This window comes from Nomascus leucogenys, chromosome 17, assembly GCF_006542625.1.
Source record: "Nomascus leucogenys isolate Asia chromosome 17, Asia_NLE_v1, whole genome shotgun sequence".
Classification (NCBI taxonomy): domain Eukaryota; kingdom Metazoa; phylum Chordata; class Mammalia; order Primates; family Hylobatidae; genus Nomascus; species Nomascus leucogenys.
In genome coordinates, this window is record NC_044397.1 from 57,148,424 (window position 1) to 57,173,398 (window position 24,975).

Here is a 24,975-nt window from a genome sequence, read left to right on the forward strand (position 1 = left end):
AAACATTGTGCTGAGTGAAAGAAGCTAGTCACAGAGGGCCACGCATACTGTGATTCCATGTATATAAAATGTCCAAAATAGGCACATCTATTAGAGATTGAAAGTACATTAGGGGTTGCCTATGGCTGAAGAGATGGGGATTTTGAGGAGTGATTGCTAAGTGACACCAGTTTTCAGAGTAATGAAAATGGTATAAGGTTGATTGTGGTGATGAATGCAGAACTCTGAAGAAGCTAAAAGCCACTGAATGGTCCCGTTTATATGAGTGAATTGTGTGTTATGTGAATTATATCTCAATAAAGCTGTGGGAAAGAAAAAGATATGCTTAACATAATCATTAGGAGAATGCAAATTAAAACCACAATGAGAAACTACTACACATGTATTTTAATAGCTAAATTATATGTTTTTCAAATCTGATACTACTAAGAGCTGAAGAGGAAGTACAGCAATAGCAATTCCTACAGTTGCTGGTGAGGATGCAATTTGGGAAACATCATAAAAGGTTATAACATATTTAATTCTAGTTACTTATTCATGGGTTCATGTGCCTGGTAGACTGAAATCTCTGAAGGAAGGCTCTTAAATTTATTACCCTCCACATCCCTAGAGCTCAGCTCAGGGATCCTTGCTGAGTTGCTGCTAATAAATATTCAGGAATTGGACTGAACTGGAGCTTCAGTCACACACCTAGATACCAAATCTGGATTCTGTTCAATCATTAAAGCCTATAAAGGAGGCTGCATACAAAAGCTGAAGCCATGATTTGGTCCCAAACGGACAGAGGTTGCACGAAGGCAAAGCCCACATCCGGGGCTTTGTTAAGCCATGCAAATCCATTACCAGGAGGGTGCCTGCACAGAAGAGGCACACCACGCAGGTAGGCCAGATCAGTTTGTTTGTGATGAAGGTAAAATAAGATGAATGATGGTCATTATTTTAACTGTATACATTGAGAAATTTTTTATCTACTAAGTCAAGTCCTGAAGAAAAGATAAATGTGTCCCACAAACACACAGTTTTTTTTTTTCAAGCCAGGATAAAACTCAACTTTTTTTTGCCTCTGACCTGTATTTACTTGCCCCCTCACTATACACTCACATCTCCTCACTGACTTCAGAACCTTGCTATTCAACTTTTAAAACAAGGGATGTTGAATAAGGCTGGTGTTATTGTTCCTCCAGCAGAAATGCAGGAAGCCATTCCGTACTTACAGTAGCCAGACAGATGTCCTGTAGGCCTGTGGTTCTGCAGCTCTGACTCAGTCCCCAGGGCAATGTGAGATTTCTTGTTGGAATCTTGCAAAAGCATCAAAAACACCTTTCGGAAAAAAAAAAAAAAAAAAAAAAAAACAGCCATGTATTATTTTATGTTTCTATACACATCGCATTTCTTTTCTTCTGCCTCAGTTGCCTAATCTGGTTGTGAAAACATATGCCAAACACACCCCATATATTTCATTTTGCCATCCCTTTAATTGGCATAACTCTAAGACTACCTAGGTCTCAGCAAAACAGGCTACCCATAGGATGCAACGATGAATGAAACCTGACTGTGAACTCCCAGACCCTCACGGGCTAGTGGAGGCTGGTCAAATGCATAGGCAGTGGTAGGCAGGGAGGAGACAGATAGCAACACAGTGTATCCAATTCAACTTAAGTTTGTGACTCACTGTACCAGCATCTTAGGAATTCAGAGGTGAATCAGACAATAAAATTGCAATGCTCAGTTTACTTACAGTAGATGGGATCTCATACATAAAAATCCCCATTAAATGCGTGCTTTCCATGGGCTATGATATATGATGTCACTAAGGTAGTTAATCAAATAACTTGCTTGAAGTCACTTCTTGGTTAGTAGTGGAGACAGAAGTCCAACCTCAGTTTATTCAAAGCCAAAGACTATGACTAAAGTAGCAACAATGAGGTGAGAAAGCAGAAGTGCGAGCAGACACAAAGGGAAATGAGGTGGGTTGGAGACATCGAGGCCCTTGAGCTGCACCTGGATCGCTGGCAGGGATTTATGGAGTGATGGAAAGAGAATCTCTAAAATAAACATTGGGCAATGCACAAGAATTATAAAAGTCAAGGAGACATCACCCTGCAGCAGCACAGTCCTAACTGCTGGAGCTCCACTCTTGGCAAGATGTGGGCAGGCTCTGTGTCTGCAGGTATAGGACTGCACTACCCAGAGTGTTGGCTGCCTCGTTGTATTAATAAAACAGAGATGATGATCACAGTACCTAAAGTTGAGTAGATGATGGCTGTAAAGTACCAGGCACAGATGCTGGAAGCATGCAGTAAGTCTTCTATTATTCATGTGGTTAGCCAAGGTTTCCTGAACGTCCTCTGTGGGCCATGCACAAAGCTAGGTACTGTGCATTGCCACTCTCCCCCTTAGCATCATCCGTGCAGGTGCTTCCATCACCCCTTCCTCTGCACATATCCATAGAGATATTGGTCCCTGGCCCTGGCCCCTCTCCAAGTGACTCCTGCTGGGCCAGTGTCACTGTCCATCCAGCTGGTACCTCCCACCCAATGCCCTGGGTAGTGAAGTCCTATACCTGCATATACAGATCTCAGTCCACACTGAGCACCCTGCCTCACTTCTGATTTCTCTACACAACCTCACCATTCTGATTCCTCTAAACACGCAAAAAAGGTATTGACTGTCTCTAGATGTTCCTGAGGAGCCCCCAACCACAGGGAAAGATGGAGGAAGGCACCAGAAAGAAGAAGCCATGAGCAACCAAGCCTTCAGGAGAGGCATGCAATACCTCTGCACGTGGTTAATTAGTTTGCATGGAATCTTACTGAGCAAAATCTGCATGAGTAGCACCAGTGAAAGGTCAGATGCAGCTACCTTCATGTGAAAGATAACCCTTCGCTGATTCCCAATAAGACTCCAAGGAAAAGCTGCAAACCTCACTACTATTGCAAATAATAACAAGAAGAATAATGATTAATAACATTTCTGAGTGTGTGCCAGCCATGTGACCTTGGACAAATTATTTTACCACTCTTTAACTTAGTTTCCTCACATGATAAATGGTAATAAATAAGACATATTATAGGATTGTTGCAAGCAGTAAATGCATTTATATATAAAGTTATAAAAATGATGCCTGGCATGTAGCACACTGGCAATGTCTGGTCTTAACAGTAGCTAGATAAGGATGAGTAAGTGTAGTAGGGTGTATGTGCTATGTTTCATCATGTAATTCTCAGATCAATCTGATGAGATGAGTACTATTATCCTCGCTTAAGATGAGGGCACTGAGGCTTAGTGCAGTAAGTCTTCACCTAGTGCATTTATAGGGAATTAAATAGGAAACAATAGCAATAGTGAAAATCAAGAGTTATTCATTGACTAAAGATTTTCCTTTACATCTTATTCTAAATGGAATTTTCACTTAATGGTCACATTTAACTATGATTATATGAAGCATACCTTGATAACTAAGGCATTATTGATAAAAATATTCATCTGTCCTTTTTAAATTTTCCTTTTCTAACCCCTCTCATAAAAGGCCATAGTTGTATGTGGTGGGGAGGAGGGTGTGTGTGTGTGTGTATGAACATGTGTGAATGTATATGCAAATGTTTGAATGTACACATTTGTGGGCATGTGTGTGTTAGAGGAGGAAACAGAATAAGGACAGAGTTTTTGCCCTCAATAATCTCACAGATAAGCAGGAGATACAATCAGTTATGGTATGGCACTAAGTATCTGGGTACAATGTGTCTGAAAATTCTGGAACTTTGCCTGTGAATAGTGAAAGGCAAGCCTAAGACAATCAGAATATTATGCGTGCCATCAAGTGGCAACTCACCTTAACTGCAGGCAGGCTGTCCAGGAGGCTCTGAGAATTTGACAAAATGTCAAAGTAGCCCAATTCACAGAGAGGGCAAATAAAGGTTACTCTTTTCAAAAACAATATGACATTGATCACTGTAATCAAAGATTTGGAGTCTTGATGGCAGACTTTGCCTTTGTTATTTTGCATCATAATTCTCACACTGAATCACACAGACAGCAACTGTAAAACTCCCCTTGGCAAGTATTTCAGGTAACCTTAACATCCAGAATAGAACATTACCCAGGGATTTAATGAAAGAAAACTTATAAGAAGGCTCCTAACATTTCACTGAATTCTGGACATAGAATTTCCACATTATATCATTTTACAGTAAGTCCTCACTTAGTGTCATCTGTAAGTTATTGTTCACAACTGCAACTTTAAGCAAAAGGACATACAGGAGGTCCTCAAATGATGTCATCTCATTCAACGCCATTTTGTTATAATGTTGATGAGGGAAAAAAAAGTTGTTTTGCTTAAAGTCTTAGTTTCCAAGAACCCATCAACAATGTTAACTGAGGTCTCACTGTATTCCTTCTTATCTGGTACATACTTTCCAGCAATATTTAAATCAATATTTATACTGAAAGGTGTTCTTCAGGTTTTTTAAAGTAATTCAAATAAAGAAACGTAAACTCTCTTTCATTTCAACAATTATGAGGAGATGCAAAATACTGCAAAAAATATTCTCATTTAGAGTATAAAAGTCCCGATCAAAACATATAAACAATCTTCCAAAAGAGATAGAAATAAAGGTTAGGCAACTGCACAGGAAGTGAATGCAGGCTAAACATCTAATGTCCTGGCCACACTTTCCAATTTAAGAAGAATGCTGCGTTTGTGCATTTAGTATGGAATGACATTATTTATACACACGTCTTCATCCTCTTTTGGTGGTATTTTCTATCTTTGTAACTGAATATAGGCCATAAGCCAATTCAAATGGACCAAATAAGACCTACACCTTCCCACTTTCATACAAAAGAAGTAGATTATTCTTTTCAATCTTATCTAATGTTTTGAATTTCACTGAAATTACAAGCTGCTCAAGTCAAAGGATAATCAAGTTGGTCAAACTACTCATTAATTTTTAGGTAAATTCATCACACAAAGTAAATAAGAATAAAATAAGAAATGATGAAATTATGTCTGAAGGACACTAACTAGCATGAAAGTAATTTAAAATGTAACAAAAATATGGCTTTAAAAGCAATGCCTATGGTGTATCTACTCTTTCTTTTCAAGGGACAGTAAATTCAAAAGTTTTGGGATTCTTCATTTGGGGATCTACGTCTCCTTAATTTAAAAGAGCTTTGAGGTCTAGGCATTTATGACAGCCCAGTGTCATCTCTACACTGATTGTGCTATCAGTCCCTCAGCCATGAGACCTGTGCCCCATCCTTTTGGGTTCTCTGTTTAAAGGGTATTGTCAAGCAGCATGAGACCCCAGATATGATCTACCCTTAAAGTGTCAGTTTGATGGATTGTGTCCTGGAGATGGTCAGTGCAAGGTACTTTTTTGCTTAGATGCTAGAGAAATTTATGAAGCTGACCAAATTTTTGTAAGACAAGGACAATGGAATCCAGCTGAGTGATGACTTGAGCAGAGGAAGAATTTCCAAACTTGACCTACATGTAACATAAGATGTACTCTTTCCGTTTCCCCAAAGTGATTGCTTTTTAAAGAAGCAGAAGATGAAAACACATGGACAACTTAGATGATAAGAAACACTAGAGGTACTAGCAATTGCTCTCTAAATATGGGATCTTGGGCAGGGCTGTCCCCTAACATGCTAACACAATGCATGCAGCAAGATTTGTTATTTTATAGGAGCTTGTATGAATTTCCTATCACTGCTGTAACAAATTACCACAAATGTGGTGGCTTAAGACAACGTATTTAGTATCTTACAGTTCTGGGGGTCAGAAGCCTAATATGGGCCTTCCTGGGCTAAAATCAAGGGAGAATATACTCCCCGGACTTTCCCAGCTTCCAGTGGCTGCCAATATTGTTTGGCCAATGGCCCCAGCCTCCATCTTTAAAGCTCATCTCTCCAACTGCTGCCTCATCATAACATCACCTTCTTCCTCTCTGAACTTCTTCAATCCCCCTTTTATGTATCCTTTTGATTACATCAAGTCCACCCAGATAATTTGGGATATCTCCTGCCACAGTCCCATAGGGATAACATTTACAGGCTTCAGTGATAAGGACATGGACGTCGCTGGGGGACCATTATCCAGCCTATCCTAGAACTATCACACCATCAACACACCTTTGAAACAAGGGCTGTTGATTTGAGGTGTCCTTGGAGACTACAAAACAGGAGAAGTTGATAAGTAGAGTAGAAAATTTTGGAGTCCAACACAAAATGAAAAAAATTTCAGTTTCTGATTTTGGTCAGCTCGTTACCTTTTTGGTCTCTTGGTCTCTCAGTTTGCTTATTCATAGAAGGGGAAGATTAAAAGACATAAGTTATAAAAGGTCAATTCTAGTTCACACTCAGGCTCTGTGACATCCTACAACACCTTGTTATAAACAGAATGCAAAGAATGGGTCACAGCACTCCAGTCGAAGGGCTGATAGCACAGTCAGTGTTAACAAGACAGCAGGCTGTCTGCATAAATGCTTAGACTGTGAGGCTGTTCTAAGTTAAGAAGACCTTAGCCCCCAAATGAAGAATCCTCAAAATACTGAATGTATTGTTCTTTAGGAAAAAAAAAAAAAGAAAAAAACAACAACAAACAGGATGTCACATGAAAGAAAAAGGGAACAAGGTCTCTCAAAAAAGTACCTGCTTCCTTCTCTTCCTTCCTCCCTCTTTCTTCCTTCTTTCCTTTCTTTCTTTCTTTTTTTTTTTTTTTTTTGTAAGAAAGATGCCAGATTAGGGTTTGGGGCCAACAGAAAGTGGCAGGTGAATGGGGGCAGGTTCCCACAAGAGAGCATATGAGCAGAGCAGCAAAGCAGTGTGGAGGCCTTGGAAGATGAGCTGCACACAGGAGGACTGAGGGAAAAGGTAGCCTAAGAATGAGTAAGTCGAGTTTCTCGTTATCAGAGAAGGACGGTACAAATAAGGCAAGAGGAAACACTAAATGAATGCTGTGTAATTGGATTGGAATTAGAGATGCCATGTGGAGTTGAACTCCTAGTTTTCTATTTATGGGCAGAAAGAGAAGCAAAAATAGAGGTGGATCTTTTACCTTATCCATGAGAGAACCTCAGAGCAGCAACACCCCAGTCACCATGAGCATATTGAGCAGCCAGGATTTCTTGGAGAAATGGCTGATTCTAGAGCCAGGGCTGGGAAAGAATGGCAATCCTAGAACATCCTGTTTTGTCAGGAAGCAGGAAAAAGCTCAAAGAATGGGAGGCATGAGTTAAAAGGCACAAAAACCAGCTTGAAGGACCTCCCACTGGCTCAACTTGGTATGACATGAGCCTCAAAGTAAATAATGACCCTACTAAATTGTAACTCATTGAGTAGAATAGGATGCTGTGAGTGGCTCCTTATATAAATAGGTCAATGGGGTAAAAGAGAGTTATTTCTTACTGGACAATGTTAACTAAAACACATAGAAGGAATGATGAAATTAGAAAAATCACCACTTGGCAAGCGCCATAGTAATAATTTGTAATTCTGGCAAGGAACATCAGAAGATGCTAAAACAAGTGGGTGAGAAAAGTGGAATTTACAGAGTCTCAAAATATATCCTCAAAAAAAAAAAAAAAAAAAAAAACAGAGAGAAAAGGAAATTAACTTAAGAGTGGGAAAGCCTGGCAGACACCACTTTCCACTTTACCTGGGAAAAAAGTTCACCTCACTAGCCATGGAACAGATCAGCCTTGTGCAGCAGGCAGCTAGGAACAGTGGGACACAGCATCACCCCTGGAATATGCCAGCTAAAAATGCATAATCTGACCAATCATAGCAAAATAGGGCAAACCCATATTGGGGCTCATTGTGCAAAATACATGATCTGGACTCTTCAAAAATATTGAGGTCATGAAAGTCAAGGAAACTGAGGAATTCTTGCAGATTGACAGTGACTAAAGAGGCAGGCAACTGAGTGCAGCTCGTGATCCTAGACTGGATCCTTTAGCTCTTAGGGACATGAGGGGCACAACTGAAACTTAAATGGGCAAAGACTGTACAGGAATTCTTTTTTCTTAAAAATTGTTCTAAAAAAAAGTCAAAAAAAAAAAAAAAGATCAAGCCCTACATCTGAGGCCCAGGCTTTACCTCTTAATGCTGTGTAGGATGGGGCAGCTGAGTTCATGCACCCGAGAACTAGCATCCAGAACCTCCTTGGCAAAGGTACAAAGGGAACCCACTAATCAGTATTTAGCAAGCTGGAAGAAAAGAAACTTCCCATCTCAGGCAGGCTCACCAACCTTTCTAAAACATTACTAAAAACTTCAAAATTATTAAAAAATACATTGCAAAAATTTACCCTGTTTGCATTATGCCAGAAAGTTTTGTCTTGGCTTCAGAGATTGCTGCAAATATATTCCATATGCAAAGCCAAGTCTTCTAGCTCTCTATGGTCCCATCCCACACAAAGTAAACATTGTAACTTGCCAGTATTGTCCTTAGGTGCAAGCATTGGAGTAGAAAGTACAGATGCCTTAATGAAACTGGCGACTATAGTGATTCCATTTTAAATCTTAATTTCACTAGCTTGTAGGTAAAGTTGGAGATCATAATTTATAGTAAGTGTATTGCAGTTTAGAAATAAAATATGCTTTTTAGCTGAAGAGTTCAACTGGAGAGTTAATTGGCAGGTCCTCCTCACTCCTGTAAAGTCATCAGGCAAAATGCAGATGAAGGAAGAGAAAAGCACCCTCAGCGCTACAACAGCCATGCTAACTATGGATCAATAACAGACATAAGAAAGGAAAGTCAATGCTCACCAAGTGTGAAGAGACAAAATTGGTTGAGACCGACATTTTATAGCCTCTACCCAACAAAAAAAGGTTCTCCAAAAGTCCCAATCTTTTTCCAATTTAAGATACCTTTCTCAAACAGCTCTAAACATACCATTTATATTTTGTTAGATCTCATATACACTGTATATATTCCAGATTCTTTGCCCATAGTTGCCCTTAGAGAGATAATTTCTTTCTTAGCATCCGTGTGTGTGAGATGTGGAAAAAGAGAGATATGTAAAATCTAGTAAATCAATACTTATTTAAGACCTATTATGTGCAAAGCACATACTAAATGTAGAAAGTAGAAATTACTGTAAGAAATTGAAGAAACACGTACTATACCTCCAAAGTAATCGAACAACTTGTTCTGTTGCTCCTCACTGACTAACGAGGAGTTCTTGCTGTTCTGGGGTGACTAACAGCAAGAACATGAATCCTGGATTTAAAAAATTGCAGAGGCAGGTTACACGGAAGAATTACTCTTTTCAGAAGGTGGTGGGGATGAAACTCCTCTGTACTTTGATTGGGGTGGTGGTTCTACAACTCTATACATTTGTCAAACTCATGGTGGATTTTACTGTAGGAATTTTACATATGAAGTACATAAATATATATTTTTTAAGAAAAGACGGCAAAGAGGAGGAAGACTGAGAAATTTCCAAAAGGAATACGAACGGGTAAAGTACAAATACAAATATTTTGTAAAAGAAAGGTGACTACTAAACAGAAATAGAAATATTTAAGGAATATAGCATAATGTGGTTTGGATCTGTGTCGTCACCCAAATCTCATGTCAAATTGCAATCCCCGATGTCCAAGGTAGGGCCTGGTGGGAGGTAACTGGATCACAGGGGTGGAGTTTTCATGAATGGTTTAGCTCCATCCCCCTTTGGTAGTGTATAGCGAGTGTGTGAGTTCTTGTGAGATCTGGTTGTTTAAAAGTGTGTGACACCTCCCCACCCTCTCTCGGTCCTGCTCCCGCCACATAAGATGCCTGCTCCCTCTTTGCCTTCCACCTTTCATCCCCAGAAGCAGATGCTGCTATGCTTCCTGTACAGCCTGCAGAACCTTGAGCCAATTAAACCTCTTTTCTTTATAAATTACCCAGTCTCGGTATTTCTTTACAGCAATGTGAGAATGGACTAATACATAACATAAAAAGAATTTTTAGAAGTTATTCTATAACGCAAGGTATACTGTAACATTAAAATATAGACAGATTATAATATAATGGTGTCTAATCTGAAAATACACCACTGTGCATGTGTTTTGGATATAAATAGTAGAAAAAAATTGATAAGTCCTCATATTTATGTCACAATCCAGCAATATGTAACCTCCACTCAGTGTTAATTATATCATTTGACCTAAACAAAACCTGTGTGTGGAAGATAGGGAAGATAAACCTACTGCAGGGATGAGAAAAACAAAGTTAACAAAGAGCTCTTAAAACGCAATGATAAGAAAACAAACAGCCCAATTTTTAAAAAGTGGGCCACAGACCTAAACAGACACCTCACTAAAGAATATATTCAAATGACAAATAAGAATATGAAAAGTTGCTCCATATCATATGTCATCAGGAAAATGCAAATTAAAGCAGCAGTGAGATATCTCTACACACCTATTAGAATGGCTAAAATCCAGAACTCTAACAGCACCAAATGTTGGCAAGAATATGGAACAAGAGAAACTCCCATTCATTGCTGGTGGAAACGCAAAATGGTGCAGGTACTTTGGATGACAGTTTGGCAGTTTCTTACAAAACTAAAAACACTCTTACCGTATGATACAGCAATTGCAGTCTTAGGGATTTACCCAAGTAAGTTGAAAACTTATGTCCACACAAAAATCTGCACACAGATATTTATAGCAGCTTTGTTCGTAATTGCTAAAACTTGGAAGCAACCAAGATATCTTTCAGTAGGCGAATAGATAAATAGACTATGGTACATTCGGCCAATGGAATATTATTCAGTGGTAAAATGAAATAAGCTATCAAGCCATGAAAAGACACACAGAAAATTTAAATCCATGTTACTAAGATAAAGAAGCCAAACTGAAAAGGCTACAAGGGTTGTATGATTCCCAACTCTGCAACATTCTGGAAAAGGTAAAACTACGATGACAGTAAAAAGATCAGTGGTTGCCGAGGGCTGGGGCTGCGGGCAGGGAGGAATGACTAGGCAGAGCACAAGAGATTTTTAGGGCAGTGAAACTGTTCCATATCATACTATAATGGCAGATACATGGAATTATACATTCATCCAAACCCACAGAATGTACAACAGCAAGAGTGAAGCCTAATGGGCTGGATGGTGATGTGTCCATGTCGGTTCATCAATTGTAACAAATGAGCCATTCTGCTGGGATGTTGATAGTGGAGGAGGCTGGGGGCAAGGGAGGCAGAGGGATGTGTTCAGCTCAATTTTGCTGAGAATCTAAAAGTGCTCTTTAAAAAGCTTTTAAAATTAAAATAAATGTGGTTCCAGCCTAAGTGATTTGTCCAGGTTGTCCCCGACAGGAAGTGATGAAACATAAATGCAAGTGTCAATGTTCTTGTCCTGATTCCAAGGCCCTTCCCATGGCAACCATGGTTTGAAGAAGATATGGGGCAGCAGGCCAGTTAGGAAATCCGCGAAATGTGACTAGAAGGCACTGGGTTTCTTTTGAAATGATGAAAAGATTGAGGCATATGAAAAAAAGCATCTAGGACACAAATGCCTGTCATCATTTTGGGACTCTGTCATTTGACCCCGTCACAGACCTTGAGGGTTATCCACCTGGACCCAGTGATTGCACTTCTGGGAATCAGTCTATGGAGAAGCTGGGGGACCCTGTTCTTCGGCCTTATATGGTCTCAATGGTAAAATCAAAACTCTGGAAACAACAAAAGTGCCTTAAAGCAGGGAGGGGAGGAACTAAATAAGGACACATTTTTATAAAAGAAAATATGTCACCATGAACATTATGACTATGGGAAAAATAAAAACTGTTCAAGATAAATATTGTGAAATGGGTAACTCCTGTTAAAAAAAAAAAAAAGGTATATGCGGTGATGCAGTGAGATTTCAAGACTGGTTTAGAATTCTGGGCATGGAAGGACTGAAGTACAGCAAGCTCTTAACAGGCCCGAGCTCTGCAGGGAAGAGTGGGGAAGGGGCAGACATCAGAAGGAGAAGCATGGACATGGGTCTGGGGGAGATGAGAGGCTGGACCTGTGGCTGGAGGGTGAGGAAGCAAAAGGAGCAGCCTCTAAACCCCAAGACACACCCAGGTTGCAGCTCCAGCCTTGTCCTCTGTGAGCACATGCAGGAGGCTTCCCTGGGTCCCGGGGCACTCCCCGGCTGGGGCTCCTCCCAGGGCATCTCATGCAAGTCCCTATCAAGCAGAACAAATGTCGTCTGTCTGTGTGTCACGCACTGCACTAGAAGTTTCTTCCCTTCAACCCTATGTTGTGGTTCCTTCCATGATTCCCAACCTACAGGTAAGGGCACCAAGGTAGGGGAGTCATTCTGCAGTGAGGAAGCACCATGCATGGTCAAGAATGCAGACCACTCCCCGTGGCCCAGCAGGCTCTGTCCAGGCCCAGCTCTCTCAGCACCCCAGGGGGTGCAGAAGGAAACATGGAAATCTCAGTTTCTATTCCTAGGCGGAACCTATCAGACATAAAGAATTCCTCATATTTAAGACTGATAGGAGCACTGGTGGCCTCTGTGGCCACAGTGACAGTTAAGTTTCAACAGGCTGCAGCTTTGTAGAGGCCTAAGTAGATTTTTACATTGATTTATCTAGTTTTTACTAAAATAACACTTCTAAAGGAGATAGCGGGTTTAAAAGATTCTGCAGATAATACGAGTAACACAAGCACAGCAAACACGAAACAGCACAGCTGACACTTTCTTACTCCTGTGGGATCTTCATTTTAGTCTCAGATGTGACTAAAAATTCAGACAGACCTGAAAATTAGGGAGGAAAGAAGGGTGTAGGCAGGAAGGAGGAAGGGAGGCAAAAAGAGAGAGGTAGGGAAGGAAGGCAGGAAGGAAGGGAATTACTAAGAAGAATACTGAAGTATCTTATTTACGTGTTCTATGGTTATGAAAAAGCCTCTCCCTAAGTGTATGTTTTACCTTGAGATATTATTGATTGGTCATATATGCCACAATAATTAACAAAACATTTAAGAGCTAAGCATCCACCCGTGATATAAAGGCTTTCCTCACCAGTTTTTCTTTCTGTGATATTTAAATTCATAAAATATTGAAGGAAAATGTTCCACAAAATTTCACTCTTCTTAATAATAAAAATTAAAAGTATTACCAAGGTTTTCTCTTTTATTAACAACAAGCAAAATGCCACTCACGTAAAGGGAACACCCACTCTTCCTGTCGCATGTGTTTAATTGTAAATCAGTAAATACATTGGAGGTGAACACTCATTATTTCACTGACAAGTGTGCTTGGTCCATATTCCCACAGCGTCTTCCTCCCTGCCCTGAGAGTCCAGTGAGCTTATGAATATGTTCAATTTATCTGTACAAGACGCCATATAACTAGTAAACAACCAGATTAACCCGGTGAATGATTAGAGAGACAGACATGAACATAAGAAGTCTGGGCTTTTTTGACAATTTCTCTCTATAATCCAAAAAAAAAATTATTTTATTTTTCTTTTCCAAGTGACCCAGGATGGCAAAACTACCCCTGGAAGCAGCACCTCCTTCTGTCTGTAGGGAAACTGACTCATGCCAGCTGACAGCTCTCAACTGTCCAAATGATTAGCTTCCAATATAATATTTGGACTTGTTATTCACATTTAAGAAGGTAGTGACAACTGTGGTGCCTGACATAGCTGCATTCAAGTACGGTGCTTTAGTTAGCAGCAGGCCTGTAAATCTACATCCTGACTCATGCAATCTGGGGAAAAGGGGCTTAGGAAATTCCTCCTTGCTCTACACTGGCCCAGGGAAGACTGCTGTCTCCCAAAACTTCCTGGAAGAAAGGTGCCTTTTGGGGGTATAGATGTTATTTAATTCTGTGGTCACTCCAAAGCCATGGCAGAAACGTCTCATGCAATCCCTCTCTAAGTGAGAAAAGCCATTACCATTTTTGACAGATTTGTTCCAGGCATTTAACCATTATTGTTACTCCTTGGGAAACCATGCAAACTGTTCTGATTTTTCCATTTTAAAGATCAAAGTCTTGGGGCCAGGTGCAGTGGCACACACCTATAGTCTCAGCTACTTGGGAGGCTAAGGTGGGAGGATCACTTGAGCCCAGGAGTTCCAGACCAGCCTAAGCAACACAATGAAACCCTGAATATATATATATGTTTTATTAAATATCTATGTATTATTATACATAATATATGTATATGTATGTATATGTTACATATGTATATTATGTGTAATATATGTATTATTTTATTAAATAATAAAATATTATTTATTTTATATTAAAAATATAGCTGGATGAATCTTTGGAAAGGTCCAGCACATCGTTCACTTAGAAAACATTTATTAAGCAACTACGAGTGCCAGCAACTGTCCCGGGCACTGCTGGTATAGAGGTGGGCAGAAAAGATACAAGCACTCACAGATCTCAACGTCCATGGGAGAGACAGAGAAGCATGCATAACAAGTTGGGAGAAGTGTCATGAAGAAAAGCTTCAGAGTGCAGTGAGGGCGGGTGGGGGGAACATGGAACAGAATTGATGCTGAGGAATCTGGGAATCCACTGCAGAGGCGCCGTTCATGTCGAGACTTGAAGAATGAAAATAGGAGACAGCCAGACAAGAAAAGATGCAGTGACCGCATCCTTTGGCTTTAGAAAACAGCTCCTATTCATCATGTGTGTTTATTAGGCTGCTTTTTGTTTGTCTCTTGCACTGTAACTTGCTCTATTAAAATGCAGTGGGAATTGATGGACTCCAGTCCTGATGATGCATGGAATACAGAGCAACAACCACAAAGGCATGGGCTCATTTAAAGAACTTGACTAACGATCAGAAACCCTAGGTCTAAGTAGAGCTCACCATTTACGACCTTCGTGGTTTGGGGTAAAGAAATTGGCCTATGTGAGCCTCAGCTTACTCAACCTTAAAATAGGAATAATAAGTTACAGAGTTTGGGGGGAACCAAATACATTCTATGTATAAAAGCATTTTGTAATTTTTTTTTATGTTTCACAATCTTTTATGACTATTTATTCCAGACAAAACTTGTGATGGGGGCTATCTACTTGGGACCACACTGATTTATCACACAAAAGATTGCCTTTCCTCCTGCATCACTAACCCAAGGAATCAATTCCAAAACACAACTGAATGTTCAGACTTTGACTTCTGCAGATTTTTTAAAATTTTAACTCGCAGCACTTCATTTTTTGAAAACCTGTGACATTTTATATAAATAATAGCAATGTAAAATTAGGGCTCAAATACTGCCCACACAGAGAGCCAACCTCAAGAACCCCAAACAAGGCATGCCTTAGGTTGGGTCACACAACACAGCGACGTCCTCCTGGAGGAAACGCCTATTTCTGCCTGTTGTTAAGTGTACTCTATGAAGAACCCACATGGAGTGGTCTCATCCACCTCAGATCCAGGTAGAAAAAAGTGGGACCTGGGGGATGGGAGCTCACCAGGTGTCTGCAGTGTTCCCGTGCTAAACCCTCTCACATCACGGATACCCAGCATGGGGCCAGAGGCTCCCAGACAGAAGCAGAAAGAGGAGGGCATCTCTACATGAAGAATTACAACCAGCAATCAACCACTACTGACAACTGCTTGAACACCTCATGATTCTGAATTAAAGACACCAAGCTTCTCAACTATAAGAATGCTAAAAGAGGCCAGGCGCAGTGGCTCACACCTGTAATCCCAGCACTTTGGGAGGCTGAGGCGGGCGGATCGTGAGGTCAGGAGATCGAGACCATCCTGGCTAACACGGTGAAACCCTGTCTCTACTAAAAAAATACAAAAAATTAGCCGGGCGTGGTGGCGGGCGCCTGTATTCCCAGCTACTCAGGAGGCTGAGGCAGGAGAATGGCATGAACCCAGGAGGCAGAGCTTGCAGCGAGCCAAGATAGTGCCACTGCACTCCAGCCTGGGCGACACTGCGAGACTCCGTCTCAAAAACAAAACAAAACAAAAAATGCTAAAAGAATGCCATTTCACTTAAAGGACAATCGTCGCCTGTCAGGCCTGTTAAGTTCAGTTATTGGCGTCTAGTATGCTACCAATCAGAACTCAAATGTAAATAAAAGTGCACACTCCTCCCCTTTACCCACATCTCCTCCCCTTTACCCACATCTCTTCATTTAATGTGGAATGGCCAACAAAGCATAAATAATTAAAGCACACTTCAGTTTTCTCAGTACCTCTTCTAAGGTGGTGTCTGAGATCCCATATCCCGTCAGGTGCAGCTGATGCAGGTTCTCATCCAGGGCCTGGAAGAGCCCTTTCAAGCAGGCCTTGTCTGTGTCCTTTGGAATGGTGTAGGTCAGCTCACTTCCACTGCTGTCTTTGAGAAATGCTTGTGGAATATAGATCTTTATCAGGGATGTAATACAAGCCACGTCTTTCAGATCATGGGCCTCCAGAACAGAAGGCTATCGATAAAAAAAAGGAAAAAAAGAAACCAGTAAGGAATGTTAATCCATATATACATCAACTGATTTCATGTACATCCATAAGCAAATTATTTCAAAACTCCATTTCAAAGCTTAAATGAAATATCACAGTTAAGCAATAGGCATCTCAATGATATCTTCTATTTTTTCTTTCTTTTTAAAAAATATAAATCTGCAGGAATAAACCTGGTGAGGCCACACCCACATGCCCCCCAGCATGCCCATCTTAGCTACTGGGCCTGCGGTGGCCAGCCTCCAGGGGTTTGTATTCATGAAGTGACCCCCATCCACTGGCAGAGTCACAAAGAGATCCTGGGCCTAGCATTGAACAGCAGAAAACTGGGTTGAAGGGAGTCTTAAAAGGGAGACAAGAATTCTCAGCCAAAGAAGAAAGGAGCCACCTGGGGATAATGACATTCATGCTGAATGAGAGAGGAAGCAAACAGGAACCTTGGCTCAGAGGTGAGGGAAGACTTTTCATAGGCCACCAAGGGTCAAATACAGTCATCAAGAGTGGAGAGGTGACTTCCCACACACCCTGAATCCCAGCCCCAGAGTTACTGCTTCCTGTCCCCCGGTTGACACAGGTAATGTGACTACAGATGTGACACAAGTTCAGCCTCTCAGGCCAGACTCCACTTGCTCTATCCCCTCACTACTCTCCTGTATTCTGGCAAAGTTTTAGCCTCTAGGAGGGTAATATTGTTCTCAAATAAATATTTCTAGGCCGGGCACGGTGGCTCACTCCTGTAATCCCAACACTTTGGGAGGCCAAGGTTGGTGGATCACCTGAGGTCAGGAGTTCGAGACCAGCCTGGCCAACATGGTAAAACCCCATCTCTAGTAAAAACACAAAAATTAGCCGAGCCTGGTGGCATGTGTCTGTAGTCCCAGCTACTCGGAAGGCTGAGGAAGGAGAATCGCTTGAACCTGGAATGGGAGGTTGCAGTGAACAGCGGTTGTACCACTGCACTCCAGCCTGGGCAACAGAGTGAGACTCCATCGAAAGAAAAGAAAAGAAAAGAGAGAAAGAGAGAAAGAAAGAGAGAGAGCAAGAAAGAGAGAGAGAGAAAGAAAGAGAGAAAGAGAGAAAGAAAGAAAAAGAGAAAGAGAAAGAGAAGGGAAAGGGAGAAAGAAAAGAAAGGAAGGAAGGAAGGAAGGAAGGAAGGAAGGAAGGAAGGAAGGAAGGAAGGAAAGAGAAAGAAAGAAAGAAAGAAAGAAAGAAAGAAAGAAAGAAAGAAAGAAAGAAAGAAAGACAGACAAGAAAAGAAATTTCTAGAATACCTAGGTCATATACTTCCTGGCCCTGACACTCACAGCAGCTCCTGTTATCTATCAGGTAATTCTGACTCCTCATGTATTTTCTCCTGGCAGTCAAAATGCATGCTTAAGTTCCCGGAGGCTTGCTCCCTGCACAGGCCTGGGGGCACTTATTTTGGCATGTGGGCCATTGTGCACAGAAGGCCTCCACTGAGACGTTATTACTATGTAACTGTCACCACTTGTTTCTTATGCCACAGACAGGAATGGGACTTCAGTGAGATGGAATGGTTGCACTCCTTACCTGCCTCGTGAGTGTCAGGCGGAGCCCCTGGCCATATGCCTCCTTCAGGCAGAAGGGAGGACCACAGCACCTGAGCCTCCCGTGCTGGAGGATGGCCACGCGGTCACTCAGCGCTTCGGCTTCGTCCAGGTGGTGGGTTGTGAAGATGATCGTACGACCTGGGTCCAAGCACAGGGTGCATCAGCACCAGGAGGACAAAGGCCCCAGGAGGACCTTCCCCTTCCCTCCCTTCCTCAGGATGGTAGATCCAGGGCACAATTTAAAGATCCTCACCAATTTTCAAACGGAAAAAAAATTGAAATGCATCCTGCAGGAAGGACTTAGTCAAGGCCACTTTGCCAATTCGAGGCCTTGAAACTCTTTCCTCTACAGTAGTTTCTACGGATCTCCCATCCCCACCCCCATGAACCAAAGTGGGTGCTCTACCAGGCACGGAGAGTGAAACTGGGGGCAAAACACAGAGTGCTTGTGAACTTCCGCCTGTTCTGTCTTTGAAGCAGATCACTGAATGGAGAGAATAAATTAAAAAAAAAAAAAAAGCTGGGTGGGTATCTCTCTCCTCAGATACTAAAGTCCTCTTCTTCATCCTTTTTTTTTTTTTTTTTTTTGAGATGGAGTCTTGCTCTGTCTCCCAGGCTGGAGTGCAGTGGCAACCTCCACCTCCCGGGTTCAAGCGATTCTCCCACCTCAGCCTCCAGAGTAGCTGGGACTACAGGTGCATGCCACCATGCCTGGCTAATTTTTTTTTTTTTTTTTTTGGTATTTTTAGTAAACACGGGATTTCATCATGTTGGTCAGGCTGGTCTTGAATTCCTGACCTCCAATGGGTCACCCACCTCGGCCACCCAAAGTGTTGGGATTACAAGTGTGAGCCCTCCATGCCTGGCCCTTCTCATTCTTCTTTGGATGATAAGGGAGAAGATGTCAATGTATGTAGGGAGAAGGCTATGTTTTATGGAAGCGCAATTGAATAAGAAAATCATAGCACTGAGTTAAGGCAGAAATCAATCATAAAAAAGAGGTCTGAAATGGCCATGGTATACATTGATACCCTTTGGAATCAGGGATGATGTAACCACACGTATTCATTATTCCAAGTAGCAGCATCAGAACATGCAGTGCCTTCATGGAAAAGCTCACAGTAGCCATGACCCATAGAGAGGATAGTATGTTGTGGGTGACGGGCACAGGGAGCCAGGGTGGAGGGTGACTTGGGTGTTCCTGGCAGGAAAGTCATCAGTGAGCCCAGTGGGCATGGCCTCTTTTGGCAGAAACCAATATTAAGTTCAAATGTTTTCTCTAAGCATTCTAGCATCTTGTCAAGTTTTACGACTTTTGCTTGGAAAGAAGAAGCCTCAGATTTAGCTTTAGCAGAGCAGAAGCCAAAGGAACTAGAAGATATTTTGGTGAAGTTGATTCAGTTATGTAAAAAGATGTTGCTGCTTTTCACTTCGACACTCCCCATTGGCTTTCACTGAGCCCCATTCAACCTGTTCCATTTTATTAAATAGAAAGAAAAGCACTGATTGATTCTTGTTCCAAAGGTAAATTTTCAAAGAGAGAAGGCTAAACATGTCTTTAACTCTACTCAAGTAAATGTTTGAGGTTGTGAATATGCTAATTACCCTGATTTGATCATTACACAACGTGTTCATGTGTCAAAACATCACACTGTAACCCATAATTGGAATGTAGATGGAGCTCAAGGCCATCATGCTTAGCAAACTAATGCAGGAACAGAAAACCAAACACCACATGTTCTCACTTGTAAGTGGGAGTTGAGTGATGAGAACACATGGAGACACAGAGGGAACGACACACACTGAGGTCTACCAGATGGTGGAGGGAGTGGGGAGGGAGAGGATCAGGAAAAATAATGAATGGGTACTAGGCTTAATACCGGAGCAATGCAATAATCTGTACAACAAACCCCTGAGAAACAAGTTTACCTACATAACAAACCTGCACGTGTACCCCCGAATTTAAAATATAAGTGAAAAAATCAAAACAATAAACATATGCAATTATCAGGTGTCAATTAAAAACAAAATACAAGTAGAAAAAATAACAATAATAGAGGAGACACCTTAAAAGACTAACACTTTCCATACATTAAAAAAACAAAAAAAAGATGCATTTACAAAGAAACTATGGAACGTAGACCCAAGAGCAATAGAGCTTGAAGGTCCACAATGACCAGTTCTTGCACATATATGTCCCTGTCCCCAAGCCCAAGGCCAAGCTCCTTGCATGTTAGACCTTTGAGGCTAAGAAAATTTGCTTAATCCCTGATCTAGGATTAAAGGCAGTTTAGATCATCTGATTAGAGCTATCATGTAGTTCAGATGATACTTTCCCATACAATGAAGTCTAAAAATAAAAGCCAACTAGAATCTAAATTCCCAAAAGAGAAGCAAAGAGTAGAACAGTTGTTGCCAGGAGCTGGTGGGGCAGGGAGCAGGGAGGCAGGAGAAGGAGGGAGATGTTAGTTAAGGGATACAAAGTTTCAGTGACACAAGATGAACAAATTCTAGAGATCTATTGTACAACATGGTGACTACAGTTAGTAATAATGCATTATATACCAGAAAATTGCTGAGATTAGATCTTAAGTGCTCCCAACAACAAAAAGGCAAGTATGTGAGGTGATGCACATGTAAATTAGCTTGATTTAATCATTCCACAATGCATACGTACATTTGTCCCTTGGTATCTGTGGAGCATTGGTTCTAAGACCCCTGAAGATACCAAAATCCCTATGTAAAATGGGGTAGTATTTGCACATAACCTAAGTACATCCTCCCATATGCTTTAAATCATCTCTAGATTACATATAATACATATTAATAATATAATGTACATACCATTTAAATAGTTGTTATATTGGGAGGCCGAGGTGGTGGATCACCCGAGGTCAAGAGTTAGAGACTACCCTGGCCAACATGGGGAAACCCTGTCTCTACTAAAAAATATAAAAATTAGCTGGGCGTGGTGGTGCACACCTGTAATCCCAGCTACTTGGGAGGCTGAGGCAGGAGAATTGCTTGAACCCAGGAGGCAGAGGTTGCAGTGAGCTGAGATTGCACCATTGGGCTCCAGCCTAAGAGACAGAGCAAGACTCCATCTCAAAAAAAAACAAATAGTTGTTATACTCTATTATTTTTATTTGTATTATTTTTATTGCTGTATTATGATTTCTTATTGGTTTTCTTTCCCTGAAATTTTTTTTTTTTTTTTTTGAGACAGAGTCTCACTTTGTCACCCAGGCTGGAGTGCAGTGGCACAGTCTCAGCTCACTGCAACCTCCATCTCCTGGGTTCAAGTGATTCTCATGCCTCAGCCTCCCAAGTAGCTGGGACTACAGGCATGCACCACCACACCTGGTTAATTTTTTTGTATTTTTAGTAGAGACAGGGTTTTGCCATGTTGGTCAGGCTAGTCTTGAACTCCTGACCTCAGGTGATCCACTTCCCTCGGCCGCCCAAAGTGTTGGTATTACAGGCATGAGCCACCGTGCCAGGCCTTTCCCTGAATATTTTTGATCTGAGGTTGTTTGAACCCATAGATGCAGAACCCATGGATATAAGGAGTCAACAGCGTATCAAAACATCACTCTATACACCACAAATACACAATTTTCATTTGTCAATTATACTTTAATGAAGCTGGGAAAATAAATAAAAAAACTTCCGAAGAATTTCAATTAAGTTTGTAGGCGTTTGACCCTTGATGACTTTTTAGTGGCGGTTAAGGAAATTCAAGACACATCCAAAGCCTCAGAGAGCAATATATATATTACATATATAATATATATGATATATATCATATATATAATATATATAATATATATATCATATATATAATATATATAATATATATAATAATTATATATAATATATATATAATTATATATAATATATAATTATTATATATATTATATAATAATTATATAATAGATAACATATAATAATTATATATTATATATAATTATTATATGTTATATATTATATATAATAATTATATATATTATATATACAATATATATAATATATATAATAATTAAATTGTTTCATCTCAAAATTTAATCAATCTTTTGAAGTGGTGGTCAGTATCCCATTTCTGCCCTTTCTATGTCTTTCCCCAAGAGGCAATATAATTATTATATATATGATATATATAATATATATATCATATATATATACTTTTTTTTTTTACTTTTTTATTTTTTGAGATGGAGCCTTGCTCTGTCACCCAGGCTGGAGTGCAGTGGTACGATCTCAACTCACTGCAACCTCTGCCTCCCGGGTTCAAGTGATTCTCCCACCTCAGCCTCCCAAGTAGCTGGGACTACAGGCATGCACCACCATGCCCAGCTAATTTTTGTATTTTTAGTAGAGACGGGGTTTCATCATATTGGCCAGGATGGCCTCGAACTCCTGAGTTCAAGTGATTCGCCCGTCTCAGCCTCCCAAAGTGCTGAAATTACAGGCATGAGCCTCCACGCCCGGCCTCAAAGAGCAATATTACTGTTTTCCCCAAGACACTGCTTGACTGTTTCTCTCTCTGATTCAGATATGTTCCTCCAAAAGCTGCACTTCTCACATTCACCCCTTGTCTATTTTAATAATAATAATGATAACCTGTCATTGATTGAATGCCCACATGGCAGATACAGAGCTGTGCACTTTCACATACAACTGTGCACTCTCACATCCTATGAGATGGTACAATTGTCTCTATTTGCAAATGAGAACACTGAAGCTAAGAAGCATTTGATCATTTCTGCAGGGTCACATGGGATTTACAGAGCAAGTGCATACCCCAGGACAGAAATTTAGTTGAGATGTGCCAGTTTTCACTGGTGTTTTTTGCTTCCTTATTTATTTTTCCATGGGAGACACAGAAATACTGGTACCAGGACTGATCAAGAGCCCTCACTGTACATAACTAAGCAAGAAACACACACAAAATTCCAGGTAGACTGAGTCCCCAGTGCACTGGTATTTCAACAGAAGAGCTCTTTCTTCTCAGAAGGAAGTGTTTGTTTCTGCACAGTCCTTAGATCTGTCTCACAGAGCTGTATGATTACCTAGAGGTTTGGGCTGCTTCAGAAATGGCTATACATTTTGATTCTTGAAAACGCATTTTTCTTCCAACACCGCCTATCTAATCGCTTACATACTATTGATTTTGCACTTCAGTCGGTGCAGGGATGATTTCAAAAAAGTCCTCCAAAGACAAAAAAACATTGCTAAACAATGAAGGACAGTGAGAAAATATTTGGTTTGTAACAACAGAAACTGAAGAAAACTGTCTGTTTCTGAGACTTTCGTTGTATCTATTTTTCTGTCTAAAATAACCTTTGTGCTCATTACAAAAATGTTCTGTCAGCTAAACTTTTGAGACTCCAGCTCTAATTTTTATTATTATTTTTTTTTTTTGAGACGGAGTCTCACTCTGTCACCCAGGCTGGAGTGCAGTGGCGCAATCTCGGCTCACTGCAAGCTCCGCCTCCCGGGTTCACGCCATTCTCCTGCCTCAGCCTCCCGAGCAGCTGGGACTACAGGCACCCGCCACCACGCCCGGCTAATATTTTTTTGTATTTTTAGTAGAGACGGGGTTTCACCGTGGTCTGGATCTCCTGACCTCGTGATCCACCCGACTTGGCCTCCCAAAGTGCTGGGATTACAAGCGTGAGCCACCGCGCCCGGCCTCCAGCTCTAATTTTTAAACTAAACAAGAGTAGTGGGCTTATGGTATTTAATTTGCACTGCAATTCACAGGTGCAGAGACAATGTAATCTATTTGTCTATCTCCCATTGATCTTCTGCATCAGTCCCCAGCCAGGGTAGCACGCAAATTGTTTAGTCCAGTTTAAATTGTTTCATCTCAAAATTTAATCAATCTTTTGAAGTGGTGGTCAGTATCCCATTTCTGCCCTTTCTATGTCTTTCCCCAAGAGGCACTTAGGTAAATGGAGTCAGGAGACTTGGTGATCTCGTGGCAATGGGGAAGGGTTCGAATCTTTGGGTGCAATGTGGTCAGCATCATCTGGTGTCTGGGTGTCAACCAAGACCACATGGCACTGTCCCCCTCCCCACCTTGGCATTTGTAGCTTGGACTCCAAAGGGGTCAGGCCAGAGCAGAGTGCTCCCAGGCTGTCTAGGCCTCACAGTAGGTCCTGTTGACTGCAGATGGCTGAATCTCTGCCCTGGCTTCCAGCCAGCTAGCTCCAAGGGGTCCCCTACTTCCATGGCAGCATCCCTAGCAAGCCTTGTCTTTCAATGTCAAAGTTCATGGGCATGAAAAGGTAGGGAATACCAGCCCTCAGTGCCTCACTGGGTCCTGGAGTTCTGCTGAGCCTCGTGAACTCTGATGTGGCTGCACCATGATTGAGGAGCCAGCACTACAGATGTGGCCTGCACTTTTCTAGTGCAATTGCCCAGGCCAGGCCAAAGCCCAGAGTGGAACAAAAAGTCACATCTGCTTGCTCAATTTTCCCACTTCTATCTCTGTCTTCTCCTTCCATAATTCCAACAAAATTGTGGGACAGAAAGAAACAGATTGTTCTTCTATGCTCCCTTTAGTTATTTTTCTCCTTTCTGACTCCAGCCTATGGTTAAACTTTAAGTGACAGACTGGAGTACCTTTTCTACTCCAAGGATAGAATTTGATGATCCAAGACTTCTGGACTCAGCCCTCTATATGCTAAGAAAAAGAAGGGCTCTTTCTTGTTATTTTTCCTTTATTTCTTCATTTGCAAATCCTAGTTCACCTCCAGGGAAATGGAGACTTTAGGTTAAGTCAGAAGAAAATTTTATACTCAAATGGCAAAAGAAAAAGCAAAATAACATTTTATAAGAATCTGTATTAATCCTGCCACTGATGCCTCTACACTTGTTTACCAGCACCAAGATGTGTTTTACTGTTGCAATGTTTCTTTCCAAAAGGGAGTATTCTCATAGAAAATACATAGAACAATGCTTCCTAG

At 41.1% G+C, this 24,975-nt stretch overlaps 1 protein-coding gene across 1 annotated transcript in view; it reads right to left on the reverse strand.

Annotated features, from left to right (window-relative positions):
• Window positions 1–24,975, reverse strand: part of ABCA13 (ATP binding cassette subfamily A member 13) — a 489,071-nt gene that overhangs the window by 225,147 nt on the left and 238,949 nt on the right. Inside the window, exons 40-42 of the mRNA XM_030795834.1 lie at window positions 17,985–18,142; window positions 16,169–16,399; window positions 1,215–1,320 (exon numbers count right to left, since the gene is read on the reverse strand). Coding sequence (XP_030651694.1) covers window positions 1,215–1,320; window positions 16,169–16,399; window positions 17,985–18,142 — 495 coding nt within the window. The remainder of the gene's footprint in view (window positions 1–1,214; window positions 1,321–16,168; window positions 16,400–17,984; window positions 18,143–24,975) is intronic.